Raw genomic sequence first — 21,222 nt, 5'->3', positions numbered from 1 at the left:
TACATCTCCCAATAATAGTTGCAGAATACTTTTTGAAAGTACCTTTTTCACCTTTTTGAAAGTATTTTGAAAAAAAAACAAACAAAAAAAACAAAACTTCTCCATCTCCAAGACGGGCAGCGATAATAAGACATAATAGAGTTACAGACGATTTGATCATACAAAATATAAATTAAACAGAAAAGCAATCAGAAATACTTCATTGATGGGGGGGGGAGAGAAACAACCCAGTCATGTGTAGAATTTAACACTTAAAGTCCTAAATAGCATGTTAAAAAAACAATTCGCCATAAAAAAAAAATTGCAATTCGAAAAAACCAAGAAGATCAACTACTTCCAACTTCCAGCAGCAACATTATCTCAGTCCCCGTTTTATTCAAATCCTTCTTTGCGCGTCCCTCTCCTCTCCTCTCGTCTCCTCTCGTCTCGTCTCGCGATACCTCGGAAGTCTCGCGAGCGCAGCGGGGCGACAACACGGGGCCTCGGCGCGAGGGGAGATGGAGAGAAATGAGGTCTGAGAAGGAGCAGGTGACCGTGGCCAAGGAGAGGAGCGTCGTCGAGATCCAGTTCAGGGACGTGCCGAGGGAGCAGGACAACGCCGCCGGTCACCTCAAGCAGCAGCAGCAGCTGCAGCAGCAGCAGAAGGAGGAGAAGAAGGAGGTGTTCTCAAAGGTAGGGGGAGGCCGAGCGTTGTGCGAGATGTGTCGCATTGGTGGGAAAAAAAAAAAACAACAGACATGGAGGAGGAGGAGGAGGTGGGATCGTTTCAGCACCGCGGACAGCGGCGGCGGACCCGCGGAGCTCGCGTCCAGCTCCATCTTTCTGAAGTGCACGGATCGAACCGGTGTGCAGTTTGCAGCATAGTGTTCGTAGCAATGCAGTAATCACTACGTCCCATCCTCATCCCGTCCATATTCGTGCGTCATCGCGCGACTGTTATTCTGAGCGATGCTGTAACATTATTTGCAATATTAGTGGAACTGTAGATCTTTTTTCTTCTGTTGGAGTAAATAAATTCCCAGGGCTCAAAGCGACACCATTCAAAATGCTTATTTTGGTCTGTATACATTTTTTTGTTTTACATATTAAACAAAATTTAAGACTATAACAAACAATTTCCCCTTATATTTTCCCTTAAGCAGCTGTAAGGTTTCATCCAAGAGTTTTATATATCTGCGCTGGCTTCATCCAATCCCTCGAAGAGCTGAGTGAAAAGCTCAATTATAAATCTGAGTTTCTCAGTCAATGTCTAATAAAATCTCCCTCATCCATTTAATACATCAGACAACTGTTACTGCATTCTTTAATTTGAGTTTCAGCTCCACGTGGAAGGCTGAAACCCTGAAGCATCCTCCTCGTAGAAATGGACATGTAGAAAAAATAATGCATATGATTTATTGCAGGTGGTGATTCGAAGGCTGCCACCGAACCTGTCAAAAGACCTGCTAGAGGAACAGCTCAGTCCGCTGCCGTCCTACGACTATTTCGAGTTCTTCCCCGCAGATCAAAGGTTTGATAAACTGTTTAATATTATGATGCAAAATCACATTGCCTTTTCCCTTATTATATATTCATGACTTCTCCTTATTTGTCTTTTCTCTCTTCCTCCTCTCTCGCGCCAAAGTCTCTATCCTCACCTGTTCTCCAGGGCATACATCAACTTTAAAAACCATGAGGACATCCTGCTCTTTCGAGATCGGTTCGACGGCTACGTCTTCATCGACAACAAAGGTATGTGTTGACTCTGTTTTAGTATCAATTTTTTATTCTGGCGCCCGTATGGCGCCACGGCGGTGGGCAAACAGCGTGAGCCGCTCTGCCGTATGAAATGCAAACAAAAACGTGCTTGTTTAACTGCTAGAGACTGGGTTGGATGCACATGTGTGGCTTCGGAGCGGTGATTGCCATTGCCACTATTTGATAGCTGGTCTGTTAAATGATGAGCTGCCTTTTATCCCTATATTTACACAGGTCAGGAGTATCCTGCAGTGGTCGAGTTTGCCCCCTTCCAGAAAATATCCAAGAAGAAACTGAAAAAGAAAGACGCCAAAGCTGGGAGCATCGAAGAAGGTACTGAAATACAGAGCCTTAGCATCTCTCCTGATTCACTGCAGATGATACGGTTCTTTTATGAATGTGAGTCGTACAGAAACTCAATATTCACCCTCTCAGATCCAGAATACAAGCGGTTCCTGGAGAATTACTCCTGCGATGAGGAGAAGTCTATGGCCAATCCTGAGACTCTGCTGGGAGAGATAGAGGCCAAGACCAGAGAGCTCATAGGTACACTGCCATATGCACAGATTATTATTATCTCCCTGTGATAATTTTCAAAAAGTTAATCATTGTTAATGTTTCTATACTTCTCGCCCTCTTTGTTGCTTTCAGCCAAGCGGACAACACCCCTGTTGGAGTACATCAAAAATAAGAAAATTGAGAAACAGGTGAGGAAGGAAGAAGAAAATGGCCAAACGAAGGAAATTAACCACAAATTGCTTTGAAGATTGCATTTCGACTTATTGCCTCATTTCTCCTTGTAGAGAATAAGAGAGGAGAAGAGGGAGGAGAGGAGGAGGAGAGAGCTGGAAAAGAAACGGCAAAGGGAGGAGGAGAAGAGAAAGCGACGGGAGGAGGAGAGGCGTAAGCGGAAAGAGGTCGAGAAGCAGAAGAAGTTGTCTGATAAGGACATCAAGATCAAGGTAACGCCTCTGTGGAGGTCACTAGTTAATCGCCCGGACGCCAAATGTTTGGAACGGCGCAGGAGCAAATAGTTATGGAGCTTTTCCCGTGTTCTCTGCATCTATTCAGCTCCTGAAGAAGAGTGACAGAGACGACGATGTGGACTCAGACAGAGTGAAAGACAAAAGTGACACCGGGGAGGCGGACAGCAGGGGGAAATGGGAGAAAGCCGGAGGACAAATGAAGACAAAGGACGCCAAAGAAAAGTAAGGACTGTGAAATCCCTTGAATTCTGATCTTTTGGGAAACATTTATATTACTTTGTCATCCGAAGGTATGGTTTTAAATGTCAATATATGTCCATAATAACAGCTTTGTGTCTGTGCAATCTCCACTCCGGCCACCAGAGGTCAGCCCGAGAGCGACAAGGAGCCGAGGGAGCAGCACGGCCGGCGGCAGAGGGACAAGGACCACCGAGGGAAGGACGAGGAGAGGAAACGACAGCGACACCACTACGAGTTTGATAAGTTCATGCGGCGCAAAGACGAGACCAAGTGGGGGAAGGGCTACTGCCAAGACCGGGCCAAGAAAGAGGGGCACCACCACGGGTTTTCTTACTGTCCCGACGGCGGGGACAAGCTGGGAAAGGAGGACAGGGAGGACCTGGGTAATAGGAAGGAGCGCCTCCGAAACAAGGTGAGCGAGAAGGTGAGCATGAGGTGGGGGTGGGGACTGGGCAATATGTGGCTGGATGTAGCCCACGAATATACGTGTTCAAATTGTGTGCTGCTCGTCTCTCCCATGTCCCCTGCTCTCTTGTCTCCCCGCAGGACCGACCCGCCATGCAGCTCTATCAGCCCGGCGCGCGCAACCGCAAGCGCATGAGTTCGGCGTGCAAGGGCTACGACTGCGTCCCCGTGGGCCCCTCGCCCGAACCCGGGACGGACCACTGCTTCGACGTCGTCACTGCGGCAACGGTGCCGGAGAAGGGGTTCGAGAAAGGCAAAGATGAGCAGTGAGTGGTCTGGACGCTCAGAGGGGGAATGCAAATAAATGATTTAGGGTTTTTTCAGTTGATGGTGACAGGTTTTTATTTATTATTGAGCTGACGAGACTTTTCATACCCCGCTGAGGGGAGACGGCACTTCAGAAGCAAACTGTCCTTTAGTGATTTTCAACAGTGTTAGATCTAGGGCTGCAACTAACGATCGATTGATCTGGCGATTATTTTCTCGATAAGTTGTTTGGTCCACAAAGTATCATTAAATTGGGAAAAATGCAGACCGTGTTTCCCCAAACTACAGGATGATGTTATTTTGTTTTGCAAAAGAAACTGAAGCTGAAATCAGATAAGTGTAACTTTTGTTTTCATTAAAACTATCCTGAACCGATTAATCGATTATCAAAATAATTGGCAATTAATTCAGTAATTGATTAGTAATTGATTAATTGTTGCAGCTCTAATTAGATGTAATAATGTTCCTCAAGGTTTTTTGTTTTGCTGGAGCATGAACATTAAGTGTCTCAGTGATTAATATTCAAAGAATTATCGAAGTACTATGGTATTATTTTAGGTATTATTCTTTCTTTTTTTTTAAACAATTCAATAGTTGTTACATTTGTGATAGCACATTTGATATCTTTCATGCAGTATCTTGGTGCAAAATGCACAGATTTATGGATTTATTTTTAGTCTCCTCCTGCTAGCTAGTTTCCTGTCACATCAAATTGTTGTCACATGAGGCAGTCCGGTCCGGTGTCACTCCTATTGGCCGTCCTGATGTTTTTAAGTGTGTCCCTGTGAAAGAGGCAGCTCACACCGGTTGATGCGGTGTCCATCAACAGTGTGCTGGTGACTGACCGCCATCCAATGCTGTGCACCAGAACTTCTAAAATCTTTGTAGAGTCTGCTCAAAAAGCCGGATGTTTATAACGATGCTATTTATTAAAAATGAAATATAAAGTAAGTCGAACTTACAAAAAGAACGGATGTAGAAAATGTAAAAGTGAGAATTATGGGTGCATTTTTTTGTGTGTGTGTAAAGGTTAGTGGCCCGAGAGGAAGAGTTATTATTTATGAAGAGGACAATGTCACCATGTTTTTCCACTCTTTTCCTAATTTCTATCCATCTTTTTACAGTCTCCAACAGAGACAGGAATTTGTTACGCAAGCTTTGTACATGAGCCAGGAAGAACACATTGTCTACATTTCTACAAAGCATTTACTCAAAAATAAAAGGGGATATTGTTTAGTTTGCGACAGAGGAAGTGAAAACAGTGAATTTTCTATGCTATTTGCATGGTTTGTTTAACAAGCCTTGTGTTATGTTTGCAAATGCCCTGACATTTCTCTATCATACCTCTTGTACCATTTCTTTTTTTTTTCTCTCCTTACGATGTGAGAAAATAAAGCTCTTCTACCATTATAAGAGACCAAGCAGTGTTTCAGTTATTCTAGTTATCTGACAGTTTGGGCGAGGCAGCATTTGACTGCAGCAACGCCTGCGCTACAATTTCACAAAAAACTAATATGAGTCAGTTATAAAACATTTATAGTTATAAAAGCCTTTTTTTATTTTAAAAAAAACCCCAACATTTTTAATAATACCTTAAAGGGTATTGATGTTCTCTCTCTCTCTCTCTCTCCCTCCCTCCCTCCCTCTCTCTCTCTCTCTCTCTCTCTCTCTTGAGTGACAACAAAATTTTATTTTTTATTAGTCCGTGTTCGCTATTCTATTAATCAGAGCAATCTCACAGACAATGTTGGTCACAGTGACAGCCACAGTGTCAGCCAGATAAAGCAGAACTGTCATAATCAACAGGAAGCCAGAACACATCCCGTGAATCTCATGAAAATCGGGGCTGAAATGTTCTCACTTCACTCTAAAAGAAAAACACATGCACAGAGAGAGAGAGAGAGAGAGATACACAATACACAATACACAATACACAACACACATTCAAACACACTTCACCCACCCACCCAAGAGAGTCAGTGTTTACACAATCCTTATTTATACGTTACACTGATTTTGTACTATAAAAATTGTTTTATTTTTCATTGCAATGTCCACACCTGTATATTTTTGTGTATCCACCTGTGTACATATATAGGTGTATATGTAAAAAAAAAACTATAAAAGACAAAAATCCCCCCAAAATTTTCTGTTCATATGTCTAAATTAAACTTGCCCTATTTTAATTTATATGTATAAATTTAAATACAACATTTCAAAGATGTTAGAACTCTATTCTAGTTTACTGCTATTATGTGTACATTGTTACTGCCAACTTCCGTTTCCCATGACAAAGAAGCGGCTTTGAACTTGGGGAAAGAGAGAGAGAGAGAGAGAGAAAGTGAGTGTACATGTTCTGTATTTCAGTCTCGACCAAGGCTTTTGACGTTCCAGACTTTTAGACTCAAAGGAAACAGACTTTTTCACTCATTTTATTAAACAGACTTGTTTAACCGGAAGCCATTCCTAATGTTCAGTCGTTCCACATTTACAGGTGTAGCCGAGCAGTGATTGAAGAGAGGAATTGACAGCACTTTGCTGGTAATTCCTAGACACATGGCTGTTACTACAGTTGGTAGGATGAAGACGTCACATGGTGCGTTTCCTCTCTCTCTCTCTCTCTCTCTCTCTCTCTGTCTGTCCGTCTCTCGCTCTCGCTCGCTTTCCTTCTGGCAACAAGTTCACATGTCATTTCTTCTAACAGTCACAGTATCTGTGGCCCCATCTGTAACTGATGCTCGCGTGTGCCAGCCTGACTCCTGTCTTATCAGCCGTGTTCCTCTAGGTGAGTGGTCAACTGACCTTTACGGCAGTTTATCTGGACAGCTGCTACAGTAAGCGTTTGTATTTGAAATGTTAATATTGTTGTTCTTTTTATTCTGCCTACGCTGTGTCACGTGTAGGTAGATGAATCCTTTATTTATTTTTGCATTATTCTGATCATAATTATGTGAACCGTTAACTTGCGAGTGAAAAAACGACATGCTGTTTTTAAATGCCCTTGGTGCCTTAATATCTTTAAGAAAAATAAATATCAGCACAATTCTGTGACAGTATTTGGCGTCTTAACACATAAACACCTGACGTAGAGCTACAAACATTAGTACAGTGTACATAGCACATGACATGAAACACATTGCAATGGTTCAAATGTAAATGGTGCCGAGAGAAAGAATTGAAAAGAAATTCAAATTGCAGTTTTTATAAATTTTGTAACAAATTTCTTTTTTGAGGATAATAAAGACATGTAATTACTTTTCTGGGAAAAAAAAAAGTCTTTTGAAATGTTACCAAATTATTTTTTTTGTCTTATCTACTGTATTACTGTTCTGCTCATTGTTGCAGTAATGGTGTACTTTCCCTTGCGTAACTTCCAATGAAAAATTACAGTGGCCCCATGCATGTGTCAATTTCACCTCTGTCTTGTTTGTGGTAATCCCCCAACTCCACAACCACCACCCTGTGCGCCCTGTGTGAAATAAAATGTTTACCTTCCTTGCCAGTGTTGAAGTGTAAACCATCTCATGGTTCTGAGATTTTTAAAAAACCAACACAATTTGGTCTTGATTTCTTTTTGGGGTAATAAGAGAACCTTTGGCATGTGTGAGTCCACACCCAAAACATGTTTTGCATGTGTCTTGTACACCGAGTTACCCAGCGTGACAGTTGGCACTCCACCACAAATCGAGAACGTCCTTTTCCTGTGTGAATACTCCACCCCACACATGGGATGACTTGCACGCAAACAGCAACATGCAGTAATGGAGCCCTGCCTGACATGAGTGCTAGAGGATCTGCTTCACACCTCGACATCAATCAGTTTTGCACACTTGCAAATAAAAAGGTGTTGTGTTAGTGGCGCAGCACCTTCGATAAAGATCGAGAGGTATTTCCCTTTGTGGTGTAAAGTCTGTTATATCTCCTTTTTCTTTCACATTTTACAGTATGGTTTGGAAAATAAATAAAGACACTTCCACAAACCTCACAAGCTTTTGTTAAACCCTGGCACGCAGGTGATTTCGAGGACGTTGCCTTCCAGTCATGACGGGGAATTCCAGCAGCACCAAGCTCGACAACGCGACCCTGTCCCTGTTTGAGAGTGTCAGCACCAGCGTCATCGTTTCTGTCATCTACATGATTGTCACCGCCATCAACCTGGTGGGAAACGGCCTTTCCATGTGGCTGCTCGTCTTCCGCACCTGGCCTAAGTCTCCCTCCATCATCTTCATGATTAACCTCACCCTCACCGACTTGGCCCTCGGCGCTGCCCTGCCCTTTCAGATTGCCTACCAGCTCCAAGGATACAACTGGAACCTGGGACCCAATATGTGCAGGTATTCTCTATTACAGCAGGATGATTGACGGAGGGTGTCCTTCAGCTGAAATCCACAGCGAATATCTTCAGTGCACAAGTGGAAAGGGGAAAAAGTTTCAGGGGAAAAATGATAATTGTGGTTTTTCAGGGAGTTTTGCAGTTGGACTATTCCTTGGAACGAAACAGTGACATTTGTTTCTTTTCTATTTGCCTGGCAGTAACACAGGGATGACGCAACTCTAGAAAGTGGCATATCACAATGCCTCATTTTCACACGTTTCAACAGATTTGAACAAACAAGGCAGAAAATAAATGTCAGTTGATTTTGTGACCTGTGGACAGAGCCAGACCAGTTTCCAGCCTTTATCCTAAACTGTGCTAGCCATCTCTTAGCCGTAGATTCACATTTAAATGACTAGGGTTTGAGATAATAAGCACATTCCCCAAGCTGTCAAAGTATTCATCAAATCGGTATGCCGTACCTTTCATAACCTGTGATTAAATAAAACATTCTTCTTCCTCCAACAGTGTCCTGACCCTCGTCTTCTACACCAATATGTACTGTTCCATCCTGACCATGATGGCCATCGGTATTGACCGCTACCTGGGCATAGTCAGGCCCATGCTGTTCAGACAGACCAGGAAGAGAAAGTCCATCGCCGTCTTCAGTTGCTTCCTCATGTGGGGTATCGTCCTGAGCGTTCTGTGGCCACTGATGACCACAGACTTGACCTTTGACATCCCCGAACTCGGGATTACCACATGCTTTGACGTGCTGAAGAAAGACATGCTCCCATCCATGTTTGCCTGGGCGGCCTTCCTTTTCAGCGTGTTCCTCCTTTTTCTCCTTCCTTTCTGCGTCACGATCTTCTGCTATGTCAGTGTCATACACAAACTGTCCACAGATTCAAAGACGGCCCAGAAAGAGAGAGCGATCCGTCTCGCCGCCACTGTTCTCCTGGTCTTCATCCTCTGCTTTGCACCCAACAACATTCTCCTGTTGGCTCACACCATACTGAGGATCTTCTACAAGAAGTCCCTGTACATGGCTTACAAACTGACTCTCTGTTTCAGCTGCCTGAATAGCTGCCTCGATCCATTCATCTACTACTTTGCTTCCAAGGAATTCAGGCAAAAGCTGAGAGAGATAATGAATATGCACAGCCTGAGTAGTATGGACTCGATGAAGATGGAACCTTTGTTCTCTGTACCGAGCAGTTTTGAAGGTCAAAAGAGAAAACACAGTCACATGCCACAACTCACCATGACATAGAGAGAACGATTAAAAGTAGTGAGAGGAGACCAAAGAAAGGAAGTGAGAGGGGGAAAACATGGTGTTACGGGTTGCCCTGAGTGTGACAAACTCTTACCACATCTTTTGTCATGTAAAGATTTCAAAATTATTTTACTTCAGTTTTTTTTTTATTGTTTTTTTGAGAACAAATGGACATGGGTCGCAGCTGTGTGTCTCTCCCACCATTTTTTAGTTTTAGTCTTTATTTCTTCTTTCTTTTGAGGAGTGTGCAACTTTTATATATATATATATATGTATATGAATGTCTAAATATTTTAATATCTGCCACACGCATCGTATCAATAATTCCGACTATGTAGCATGCCCACATACAATGTGAATAAAGTGTTAAATAACCTTCACTGCCCAAAGAAAGCTGGACTTTTAACATTTGTGACATTACCTCTCTCTAAATGATAATACTGTGACTGTATCTATGAATGACTGTCGCTTCCTGTTTAGTGTGTTTCTCGTTCCTATTCTTATTCACTTTGTGTTCCTCCTCAACGAAATAAAACTATTTTATTATTATTATTAGTGGGCTTGTATATTGTTATTTATTTCATTCGCCTGCTTCGCCTGCTCTAACCGGCGCGCGATTGGTGGATCCGCCGCGCACTGTTGTGAACGTCATCACGTCTGCGCCTTGACGTCACGCGTCATCAGAAGTCGTCGTCGTCGTCGTCGTTACCACTGTCGCTTTTTTTGAACTTGTGCAGGTAAGTCACACGTTACAGCGGATTCTCATGTCATATAGCGTCGACACCGCGAGACTCGTTGATGAAATTAGTCACGGCGCTTATTCACTCGTGTTCACATCTGCGACGTGTCGTCGACTTAGCACGTTTGATTCTGCAGAAGCTAAAAAAGTAATCCACGCAACAACAACTCCTCGTTAGCTAACACGAAGAGATGCAGCTAGCACCAGGATTTATTTTTCCAAACAACCACATGACACATTTCAAACCATATAACTTATGTTCCTTCTGTTATTACAAAACACGATATTGGTTGTTCATAGCATAATGCCATCTCTTTAAACGTATGTGATTTACCACAAATCTGTCCATCGCCGTTTCCCGTAGCCCAAAGACACCCCCTGTGATTTGCTTGCTTTGTTGGTGCAACTGTCCAAAAGTCAAAAAAAAAAAGTTTAGTATTAACTGTGATAATGAATCATTGAAAAGCAGCAAATCCTCACACTGAAGAAGTGCTGACCGGTCAATGTTTGACATTATCCCGTGTGTACAAATGATTCAAGTGATTCAATCTCTCGTCCAACCTGTGTTTGATTGATAAGCCTCCGAATTGTTTCAACTCCATGTGGGTTCATTCTGCGTGTGACAGCTGCAGTCACGTGATCACTCCACGTGAGCCAAATCTGTAATGTTCAACTCCATGTGTGACCCTCAGCAGGAGCAGTCAGACGACAGAGGGCTACCATGGTGCTGAACCCTGTCATTTCCAAGCTCTCCGGCAAACTGGTGGTGCTGGCAAGTGCCTCTCCGAGGAGACTGGACATTCTCCACAATGCGGTATGTTTCCTTCTGGTTGAACTCAAAGGGACTGTACACACATTTGTTTTCCCCCACGTGAAAACATGACATTTTATATGTTGGATTGCGCCGCAAAATAGTTTTTCTTTTGGTCTGTGACCCTGTTGTGTGAAAGTGTGGCCTTCCGTTTTGATTTGTTTTTTCACAGATTGAAACCAAATTTGCATGGCTGTGAAAAGAAAAGTCAGAAGTATTTCCGACAGTAAATCTTTCATGACCCAATGGTTACATAAGGTGACACAAAGAAGTTCAACTCAATTCAGGCTGTTTGTGGCTTGCAGGAAAGCCAAAATCAAAACAGACTAATCTATGATAAGAGCAATAGATACGCGACAGCAGTAAGTAATACAAATTTAAAACAGGTAAATCCATGACATAGGAACAAAAGGGGAAAAAAAGAGAGTGAATTAAGAGAACAAACTTTTTTTAAACATAAATTCTAAACATAAATGCACATCTTCCCTGCATTGTTATGTCATATTCTGTCAAATAAAAGTTTTTTTTATATTGGGGCATATGTCTGTCACTGATATGTCTGTTTTTTATCGGCCAACGCATAAATCGGTCCGGCTCTTATTAGGACCGTTTCATCTCGGATAAGAAAACAAGATGTGTGTGACATAAGTGTGTAAAAACTAATTTAAACAGGTGAATGAAGGAATAAGAAGACCACAAGAATATCACTATTATGTAGTGGTAACCCTTACAGATCGTAAAAAAATATTATATTTTCAAATCCACTGAACCAGGCTGTCTATACATTCAAATGGAGCAGGTCACACTTATGTATCAGTCGATGCATGCTCTAAAGTTTAGAGGCTGAATGGATGATTAATGATCTTTGTGAACTTTTTTCTGTTCTCGTATCTGATTACGGTGATGGAAGCCTCAACGAAAATAACAGTGTTCAGTATTTAATTTTTTTCGTTGTGCTCTCTTCCGTGTCAGGGCTTGCGCTTTGAGGTTGTCCCGTCCTGGTTTAAAGAAACTCTTGAGAAGGGTCTGTTCAAAGCGCCTCACGAGTACGCAGTGGAGACGGCCAGACAGAAAGCCCTGGAGGTGGCCAGGAGGATGCCCTTTGTGAGTGAAGCTCCTCTTTTTCTGCGACGTCACACACATGCATCGCGTTGAGGCTGCCGACGTGCTACATGTTCGTAACATTTTTTGTCTTGATTTGCTTTAGAAACATTTGAAAACTCCGGACATTGTAATCGGAGCGGACACTATTGTGGTAAGAAAAAGAAAGTAGCACAGCATTTTATTTGTTTATTGTCTTGTTTTTTGGTATATTACTACAACTCAGTTTTTTTCCAAAGAGTGTGGATGGCTTGATTTTGGAGAAGCCAGTGGACAAACATGATGCTTACAGGATGCTGTCAAGGTTGGTACCATTGACGTGGTTTCTGTTTTCTAAATTAACATTTGAAACTGAAACTGTTCTCTACAAATTCTCCCTTCTTTTTTTCGTTTTCCAAGCTTGAGCGGTAAAGAGCACAGTGTCGTCACAGGTGTAGCAATCGTCCTCTGTCATGAGAATGAAAGTAAGTCAATACGGAATAAAATACATTTTCAGAAGTAACAGTTAAGCCTAATGGAGAATATTCCGTTTAAGCTTTTACTGGCCAAGATTTCATGATTTTTGCCTGGGAACACATTTCATTTATTAACTCCCCCTGACCCGCAGACGAAGAAGTGGCTTACCAGCTGATTGACTTCTACGAAGAAACAAAGGTGAAGTTTGCTGATCTCTCAGAAGATATGCTGTGGGAGTACATCAATAGCGGTGAACCCATGTGAGTCATTAAGGTTTGAACATTCACACAGCTATTGATTTCTCCTGGTGTAGTAATCTTTCCATGCATTCAAATCAATGCTCCGCGAACCTGTGTTGCTTGTTTGGACTTTGATGTCTGAGTTTTTATTCCAGCTGTGTTTGCCTTGTCCTATTTGGCAGGGACTGTGTCAGCGAGAAATTAAATGTGCTTTCACACATGCTCTGAGTTCCGGACATTTCCTGAACTTTTTTCCCGAAGGGCTGTATGTGATGTATGCAAACTCATTTTCATTTTCATTTCTGAAAAGTGTGTGTCTGTGTGTGCTAGGGACAAGGCCGGAGGTTATGGTATCCAGGCTCTAGGTGGCATGCTGGTGGAGTACGTCCACGGAGACTTCCTCAATGTCGTAGGCTTCCCCCTCAACCACTTCTGCAAACAGTTAGACCTTATTTACAACCGCTGTACTTCCTCTTTGGAGCAGGAGAGTGCCTCTGACCCTCTGGGCCACAGCGTCACTCAACCCCCCTCGATAGTCGCTCAGCCGCCACCCAATCTGTCAGCCCAGTGCAGCTCTTCAGGCAAACACAACTCTTCTCCCAGTCCCAGACCGAACAGTCCATCTGCCAATCAAACACACCACGGCCATGACGGCCATTCCTTCAGCCCTGTCCATAAGGTCAGTGTCTCACCCTATGAGCACAATCCATCACCTTTTTGTTTTTCTTTCATTATTCACAAGAAGACATGTGTTGTTGCAGGTGAAAAGGAAAGGCAGTGAAAGTGAAGTGGGTGACAGCTCTGGGACGTTGGTGAACAGCTTGTCGAAACACACCGACGACAGTGGGGCAGCGCTCCGAGACTCTGAGAACACAACGTTACCACTGATAGCCAGCAGAGGGCAGGTGACTCAGCTCAGTGGGATGGAGCATGAGGACAGTGGACCTAAAAAGGAGGAGTTGCAGCGAATCACTGACCTAATGGATGGATTCAAAGCCTCAAAGGTAATCAAGTAAAAAACTGACTATACTATCAGTTAAGTTGTTTTCAAAGTGTTTGCCATTACTGTAACAGACTCCTGGAGGATGTAATGAAGTGTTTAGCCCAGCATAAAGGAGTAATTGGACATTTTTGGACTTTGTCTTTCCGGGGGATGGTTGAGAAAATCAATACCACACTCTTATCTGTCCAGCAAAATACAAAGTTACAGACAGGAAACTGTAATCTCATCTTGGCAGAACTACTGGTAACGAGGGGGGAAAAAACACCCAGGCCCTGTTCTGAAGCAGAACAAACCTGCTTGTGAGCACATAAGCATGTGTTATATCTCATGTATATTTAAGCCATTTACACTTAAAACATGTGGTTTTACTAGGGATTGAATTGGTGCACTATTTCTTGTTCAGGTGCAGTGACATCCTGTTTTCTCTGCCGATTGCCTGGCAAACGCAAGGTCACCACAAGTCTACAGGAAACAGATTTAACCAAACATGTACGATACATTAGTTGGTGTGATTTACAGGATTCGTATGGGTGCTTGAAATCCTTGCAAATATGTTTTCAAGGTTTTTCCTTTTAATTCTCATCTTTTTGGTATTATGAAACACAGTGTAGCCTGATAAAAAAGGGAAATAATCATTTTCAGTGTGTAATTTACCTTAGAGGTGCTTGAATTTGACCTTGGAAAAGGTGAATGAAACCTGGATTTAGTGGTTTGCTGGTAAATATTCAACAGACAGAGTGACATTGATCTCCTCATCTAACTAGAACACAGAAACCTTTTTTTTTTTATCTACCAACAATTTCAAGCACCAGACAAGCACATCTTTTTTTGATTTTCCGACATCTCACATTGTCACATCCACACCCCCCCCCCCCCCCCCCCCCCCCCCCCCCCCCCGTATCCTCTCTGCCTTTCCAAAATAATAATCCAGGCGCTGTTTACTGCATCCAAGTTGTGTGTGTTTGACCTGCTGCATAGCAGGCCGGGGCTGGATGCTGCACAGATGGCCCAGGAGATCAAAGCCTCTGCAAAGGGAACTGAACGCCTGTTGGAGGCGTGTGTGTCTCTGGGACTGTTGAAGAGCGAAGAGAGAAGTTAGTCAGCCCTCAGCCCTGTTGATAATTACATGATAATCACTTTTTCCGAACCTTAGAGGGACTGAAGCTTTTTGAAATGTCTTGTGGTGTCTCCCAGCGTGCCAAAAGCCTGTGTACGAGAACACGGATCTGGCGAAGCGTTTCTTGCGGTCAGATGCACCGTATTCGCTGCACGGATACATCCAGCACTGCGACAACACGGTGTGGCCTCTTTTCTCCCACCTTGAGAGTGCTGTGCGGGAGGGCACGCACCAGCACGAGAGGGCCTTTGGCAAGAAATCTAACGATGTGTTCCAGGTGATTATCTTTGAGTTAAACCTTTAGATTTACATACAGTTCCGCAAATGAGATCATCCCCAAAAAAAGTTCCACAGATGCCAATTTTATTTCGCTCTATTTGAAGGATAACTACTACAAAAGTCAAGAGATTAAGCTGAGATTCCTGAATGCCATGCACAGCATTGCCAGAGTTACAGGAAAAGACGTGGCCACAGCCTTTGACCTCTCCACTTATAAAACAGCCTGTGACGTCGGAGGTAAGCAGATCCATTTTAAAGTTTAAAATTGTGTGCATGAACAAAAAAAAAAAAAATTCCTCCATCCTCTTTTTTCTTGCCTCAAGGATGCACTGGTGCCATGGCCTACGAGTTTACCAAAGCCCATCCTGGGTTGTCTGTGACGGTGTTTGACTTACCTGCTGTTGTTGAGATGAATCAACATTTCCATCCACTCCACGAAGACAACAGGGTTTCATTCGTGGCAGGTCAGCTGGTTTATCTGCACTTAATGTACTATCTTCTTGACCATTAATGTTTAATGGTGTCCTATAAATGAACACTTTCTCATCATTTGACCAAAACCTTTCTTCGGCTTATGAACAGGAGACTTCTTTAAAGATGAGTTGCCCAAAGCAGACCTGTACATCCTGGCGAGAATTCTTCACGACTGGCCCGATGAGAAGGTGCACATGCTGCTGAGCAAAATCGCCCAAACATGCACACCAGGTAAAAAAATCTTTGAACCTTAATGTTGCTATTTGTATGTTTTAGTGTAGCTACATAGCTAACGTTAGAATCAACCATAGACTGTATATACAAATGGACGTAGTCACCAGGTTTGGAAATGAAGCAAATGCGGAATTGCCTGAAGCCTGTATTCTCTGGAATCCCCAGCAGAGGGCGACTCTCCGGTTGCAAAAATAAGTCAGTTTCCATCAAAGTCTATGAGAAAATAGACTAAAGTTAGCATGCTAAACAGCTAGTGCCTGTCTCGTCACTTACTGACAGCGAGTTACTGTAGCCTCAAGTTAAGTTTGGTTTCAGTCAGGGACTAGTTTTGTTTTCTTCCTGAGATGTGTTCTGTGCCTTAAGAAATTAAACGCGATGAGATAATGGGAGACAAATCTACTTCTGTTGTTCTACATCTGCATATATATCACACACTTGCGCCACGCTACCAGGCTGTGGACTCCTGCTAAGTGAGATCTTCCTGGACGAAGACAGAGGGGGCCCAAGTCGCGGGCTGCTGCAGGCCCTCAGCATGGGCCAGGGGAAACAGCGCAGCGCGGCGGATTACAGCCGGCTTCTGAAGAGCCACGGTTTCATCACAGCGCATGTCAGACACATGTCAGACAACTTCTTGGACGCTATGCTCTGCGTCAAAGTGACTCACATCACTCTGGACGACACTAAATAGAAAGTCTATAAAACGGCCTTATGTACTTTTCATGTGTTATCTAACAATAAATCATATAAAAAAATTTTTTTTTGAGGATTCATTACTCTATACTCTGTCTTACTAGCAATTTAATGATTTTCTCATACACTAAGGTGTCGGAACAATCTCTTGTGTTGGGTCTTAGGTAGTGCAGTGCTCATAGCCGAGACCATGTTGGACGGACTGAGACCCTACTCCGCCCTGCAGTCTCTGAACATGCTCGCCCAAGCCGAGGGAACGGAGAGAACCGAGAGCAAGTACGCAGACATGCTAGGCCAACACGGATTTGGGAACACGCGTGTGGTTCGCACTATGAACTTCATGGATGCTTTTATTGCCGTTAAAATGTAGCAAGGGAATCGTGCCCACAAATCATCAATGTTTATCATAAATTGTGTTGCAATGCAGTCAGACTTGTTTGATCAGTGGTGTAAAAAATATTTTTCAATAAAATAATGGTATGAAGAAGAAGAAAAAAACTCAATTATTAGTTAAAATTCTGACTTCAAAATGTTGCCTTAAAGCTTATCAGCAGAAATTATATCAACATCAGACATGTAAGCACTTTACAGAATAGCTTTTAAGTTATTCATGTATTGTTGGATTATTACTACATATCCATAAATATTTTATGAGCAAATAAATGTATCTGGTCTCAAGAATTTTATTTTCAGGGTACTTTTATATCTTGTAATGTTAAATAAGTTTTTTTGGGGGGAATGGACATTTTGTGCATCCCTCCCACCTGCTGCAGTTATTCAGTCCACAAAGCATTTTAATGACATTGTAAACAATAGATCAACTGCAGAACAATGACAAAGTCGTCAAAGCCGCTAAATTTATTGACAAGCAACTTTAGCATAAATTGGCAATATCCTGCCTGTGCGACCACTGGCTCAGTATCAGTTATATTCTGATGTACTCTAAGTACAAGTACGGGTAACTATGAATTCAGAAAAGTGCAATTTATCAATGCAATGATACCAGGCTCGCTGTGATTCTGAAAAAAGAAGATGAAATCAGATCAGATTGGAGCTTGCCTTCTGCAGACTGGCCACAATTTAGACGGTGGCAGGATCCCTACAAGCCACTGGATTTTTTTTTATGTTGGCAGAGCAGCAGTTGTTCCAGTTAGATGTGAAACTCTTTGTTGTGTAGGCGATGGCCTACATTGACAACAACGATACATTTGTACGTGTAGTTTAGAACATCGTGTCATATGATTATCAGTACTAAATCAACGGTCTAACTGTCACCAGATGGGAGATCGGTTATGTGATGATGCACTCTGGGACTGTTGGGTGTGCAGATAGATTGCTCCCCCTCGGCCTGTGGTCAGCCGGATGACGGCTGTGGCTGAACTGTGTGCGTCCTTGCCTTTTAAAACACTCCGAACTGTCACACTACGATGATGCAATCTGGATGCAACACGGGCCACGATGATTAAAGAAGAAATCATTTCATCTAAGTAGTGTTATCATCTAAATAGGATGTCATTTTTGCACTTTCTTTTTTGCCCCAGCGGACATGACTTCATGTTTACTCCGACTTCATTGAAGGCTGGAAGGAAGACTGCCAGTGATGAGGGAGGTAAAGCCCCTTTTTTTTTTCTTCCACGAGGGCCATGTCAAACATACTCCTGAGGCATTGGGTGGAGTCTTGGTCTCGGTCTTGCGTGATGACCTTCAGTCTCCCACCATTAAAATCTGGTACTAGTAATATTCATCGTTCGTCCTCCATCTGTGCTCCCCAATCGGTTAGGCTGAGTTAAGTCTCACTAACCGACAGATAAGATAAATGAAAGTACTATTTAAACACAGCATATATTATTGCTCGATTTTGGTCTGTGTGACCACAATTCCCCTTTTTTCTTCCGAGAATGATCAAAGTCTGACTTCATCTCCTTTGACGGTAATCTATCCCAAATTAAAGCTGCAGAGAAAAAATACTTTGCATGTCACTTTTTTTCTGGATCTTGACGGGGGGGAGGGGAATCAGGCATATCTAGGGGGCCTTAGCAGAGGAATGCTGCACGACAGAGACATTTTATTCTGTAAGTATAACCCAGATATTCCTTTTTCCAGTTGAAAGACTTCAGCGCTTCATGTTCTTGCTATGTCAGTGAATATCCTCAAGGTGGCATCACAAACCTGCAGATCTCTCAAGAAAACCTGGAGACACAAGACTTCCTGTTTTTGTTCAACTGTCTTAATTCTCTCCAGTGGGAAGCAGCAAATCGGTTGCTCGAGATTTTATCCATATGAACATTGACTGACAGTGAGCTATCAGAATCAATGGTTTAACGTTGCCAAGTTTAGTAATTGATTGGTGCTTTACATGTACATACAGTTGGGAGGTTTAGTCTGTCAATGCAGAGAAGCATAATGACACCGTCCTTTAATTCCTTACAGGTTTATACCTCTTGGAGTTCAGTTCTCAGGCGGCAGGTAAGAGCAGCCAAAACTACTGATGGGAATGTGGGAATACCCCCGGCCAGGACATATAGATCTTATTCCTTGTGACACTGAAAGTGTATCCGGATTACTCTTCCATTTTGGATCCCTCTCCTAAGTATTTTCCTAGAGGGGTAATAGGGGTGGTCATGTTATTCATGGCCATTTTCTTGTCAGTCTGGGCTCAGGCTCTTTGTGACATCTAACTGATTTCCATTACTCACGTTTTTTCCCTCTCAATGAGGAGAGACAGAGGGAGGTTATTCTGAAGTTCAAGTATGACAGTGAGCGTAAATCACATACGGTTTGTGTTATTGTTAACACACGCACACTGAATGCATCAAAACACCATACACTGCATTACTTTCACGCTACACTGGTTGTGAAAGCCTGTATTGATTCAAACATATTGTATTACTGATCGGTTCTTCTTCTTTTTTTTTCTTCCTTTAAGACAGCTAAGTGACACCAAATGCTTGTTGTCAGGCTTGGGAACTACAGATGAGCGTCACAAATCAAACAGCGGAGTTCATGTTAACACACGAATAAGCGTTTCCACGCAGGGATTTGCATATCCTTGCACTTTCCCTGTGTCCCAGCTGCACCCGTTCACCCTCCACCAGACGCCTCAGCTTTTGTGTACGGGGGCATCAACGGCAACAGACTCCAGACTTTTGCAAGGCTTTTCTAATGAAAACCATTCAAGTCAATCAAGTTTACCAGAGACCAAAGGCCAGTGTAATTTGGGGAAAATTGCTGGAACTCCAAAGTAATCTTATGTAATGTGATCTCGCCCATTGAACGCTGGCTGGTACTGTACGTGTCGGATAAGAGCTCAGTCATTTTCTTCAAATGCCGTCTTGACAAGCAGCATGGATATTCCAACCTGCAAGTAATCATCATTCTAGTGTTAAGTGCTTTGATATTAAAATGACTGATTTGAGACCATTTGCTGCTGGTAGATAGCGGTTCTGAAAACACTTCCATATGCTGATAGGGAGGATAAGCTGGGTTTATTGTGAACCAGGAGAACTGCATGTTGTGTTTACGGCGGCAGTACAGCCAGTGAAAACACACCGGGGTTGAAGTCATGTCTTCCGGGTCTCAGTTGAGAATTCGGCCGGCACATTTAACCAAGGATGACGCAACGAGAGCTTGTTGAATAACGGTGAGTGCAAAGTCTCTCTTAAGCTTCAGTAGGTTAATTGCTCTGTAATGGAAACTTGTACTTCAGTGAAATGTCATGCAACTTCCAGCACAGCCACCAGGGGGCAACGTTGACTCAAAGAAATCATCAACGACCGACTTCATAAAGTTTTCATTGTCTGCTGACACTGTTACCAAAGCGATGGGAGAGGACAGACAATTTCACCGCGGAGCTGTTTGACATTCTTTTTTTTCTGCAAAATACCCGTGTCGAACTTTTGAGGCTATCTCGGTTGAGGGAAAACAAACACTTATCGCTGTTTGTGCTGGAAGGATACACAGAATCCAAATGGTTTGCACGCGGAATAACAAACACCCTCTAATCAGTCAGTCTTCCCTGAGATGTCTCTCTCAAAACTGAACCCGTGCACGGGCACCTGTTTCGAAGCAACCGGGCTTGTTTATCAAAGTCCTCCTCTGTCAACAAACAGAACGGGCACGATGATGGCTGGCTCCTCAGCCCACATCTGATTTCAGCAAATGTGCGATTGTTCAAAGTGAGCTGTGCTTCATTGATTTGTTTCAAGGCAGAGGAAAAATAACCCCGGGGCTTCTACCAGTGAGAAATAACAATGGAGTCCTTCTCTGCTGTTTGTAGTTTTTTTTTTCTTCTCTGTTTTTTCTTCTTTTTCCCCCCTCTTTATTTTTTTGGCGTGACATCAGTAGTGGAACAGGGATCAGATTTTCACTCTGGATTTTCACTGCTGGCTGTGACTTGTGTGAGAATGTGCTTCGTTGGAACGCCAATCGGAGATCGGGGCTTTATTTTTCCTGTAGAAGATCAGTAGATTATTGAGGCCTTTCATATGATACGTTTCTTCATTTGTTGAATTTAGATGATTCAATCAAAAAGTTTGGCCCGCAAACGAAAATTTCTTTTTTGCGCGTTTTTGTAGGGAAGAACATGTCTGCACGCCATGCATGTATGTAGCTGGGGCTAGGAGGCGATCGACTTAGCATGGCATGGCACAAAGCCTGGACGCAGAAGGAAACAGAGCTATCCTGGCTCTGTCCATAGTTCATGAACACACCCCCTTCCATTACGTCTAAAGCTCAATAATGAATTATTGGGTTTTCGTTGATACAAAACCCCCAAAAATGTAGAAGCAGGAACG

General features: G+C 42.9%; 3 protein-coding genes and 1 long non-coding RNA gene across 10 annotated transcripts in view; all 4 read left to right on the top strand.

Annotated features, from left to right (window-relative positions):
- Nucleotides 1–439: 439 nt before the first annotated feature.
- On the top strand, nt 440–5,110 carry upf3a (UPF3A regulator of nonsense mediated mRNA decay). Of its 4 annotated transcripts, none has more exons than XM_035604652.2 (10): nt 440–672; nt 1,404–1,510; nt 1,625–1,731; nt 1,972–2,070; nt 2,173–2,283; nt 2,389–2,444; nt 2,541–2,699; nt 2,809–2,945; nt 3,052–3,387; nt 3,510–3,652. In XM_035604652.2, the coding sequence occupies exons 1-9, from the start codon at nt 508–510 to the stop codon at nt 3,377–3,379; spliced, it is 1,269 nt and encodes a 422-aa protein (XP_035460545.1). In that variant the 5' UTR covers nt 440–507; the 3' UTR covers nt 3,380–3,387; nt 3,510–3,652. The 4 variants fall into 4 exon arrangements, with proteins under 4 accessions (XP_035460545.1, XP_035460544.1, XP_035460543.1 ...); XM_035604651.2 differs by having other exon boundaries at nt 441–672; nt 3,052–3,375; nt 3,510–5,110; XM_035604650.2 differs by having other exon boundaries at nt 444–672; nt 3,087–3,375; nt 3,510–5,110.
- Nucleotides 5,111–6,088: 978 nt separating this feature from the next.
- On the top strand, nt 6,089–9,841 carry p2ry8 (P2Y receptor family member 8). Of its 2 annotated transcripts, none has more exons than XM_035603832.2 (4): nt 6,089–6,291; nt 6,400–6,529; nt 7,709–8,029; nt 8,539–9,841. In XM_035603832.2, the coding sequence occupies exons 3-4, from the start codon at nt 7,737–7,739 to the stop codon at nt 9,281–9,283; spliced, it is 1,038 nt and encodes a 345-aa protein (XP_035459725.2). In that variant the 5' UTR covers nt 6,089–6,291; nt 6,400–6,529; nt 7,709–7,736; the 3' UTR covers nt 9,284–9,841. The 2 variants fall into 2 exon arrangements, with proteins under 2 accessions (XP_035459725.2, XP_035459724.2); XM_035603831.2 differs by having other exon boundaries at nt 6,091–6,291; nt 6,400–6,480.
- A 108-nt stretch (nt 9,842–9,949) lies between these two features.
- On the top strand, nt 9,950–17,092 carry asmtl (acetylserotonin O-methyltransferase-like). 2 transcript variants are annotated; one of them, XM_035603830.2, is made up of 15 exons: nt 9,950–10,023; nt 10,718–10,839; nt 11,809–11,940; nt 12,044–12,091; nt 12,177–12,241; nt 12,337–12,401; nt 12,545–12,653; nt 12,963–13,311; nt 13,394–13,636; nt 14,567–14,729; nt 14,830–15,029; nt 15,136–15,268; nt 15,355–15,495; nt 15,614–15,736; nt 16,594–17,092. In XM_035603830.2, exons 2-15 carry the CDS (start codon nt 10,747–10,749, stop codon nt 16,797–16,799), a joined length of 2,070 nt encoding a protein of 689 aa, XP_035459723.2. In that variant the 5' UTR covers nt 9,950–10,023; nt 10,718–10,746; the 3' UTR covers nt 16,800–17,092. The 2 variants fall into 2 exon arrangements, with proteins under 2 accessions (XP_035459723.2, XP_047193192.1); XM_047337236.1 differs by lacking the exon at nt 16,594–17,092 and adding an exon at nt 16,192–16,523.
- A 263-nt stretch (nt 17,093–17,355) lies between these two features.
- Nucleotides 17,356–21,222, top strand: part of LOC118282596 — a 55,397-nt gene continuing 51,530 nt past the window's right edge. For both annotated transcript variants that reach the window (XR_007032164.1, XR_007032163.1), the window contains exons 1-2: nt 17,356–18,038; nt 18,860–18,895. This is a non-coding gene — a long non-coding RNA (uncharacterized LOC118282596). The remainder of the gene's footprint in view (nt 18,039–18,859; nt 18,896–21,222) is intronic.

This window comes from Scophthalmus maximus, chromosome 14 (genome assembly GCF_022379125.1).
Source record: "Scophthalmus maximus strain ysfricsl-2021 chromosome 14, ASM2237912v1, whole genome shotgun sequence".
NCBI classification, from domain to species: Eukaryota; Metazoa; Chordata; class Actinopteri; order Pleuronectiformes; family Scophthalmidae; genus Scophthalmus; species Scophthalmus maximus.
Note: the sequence above shows the minus strand (reverse complement) of the source record. Positions and strands in the feature narration are given on the sequence as shown.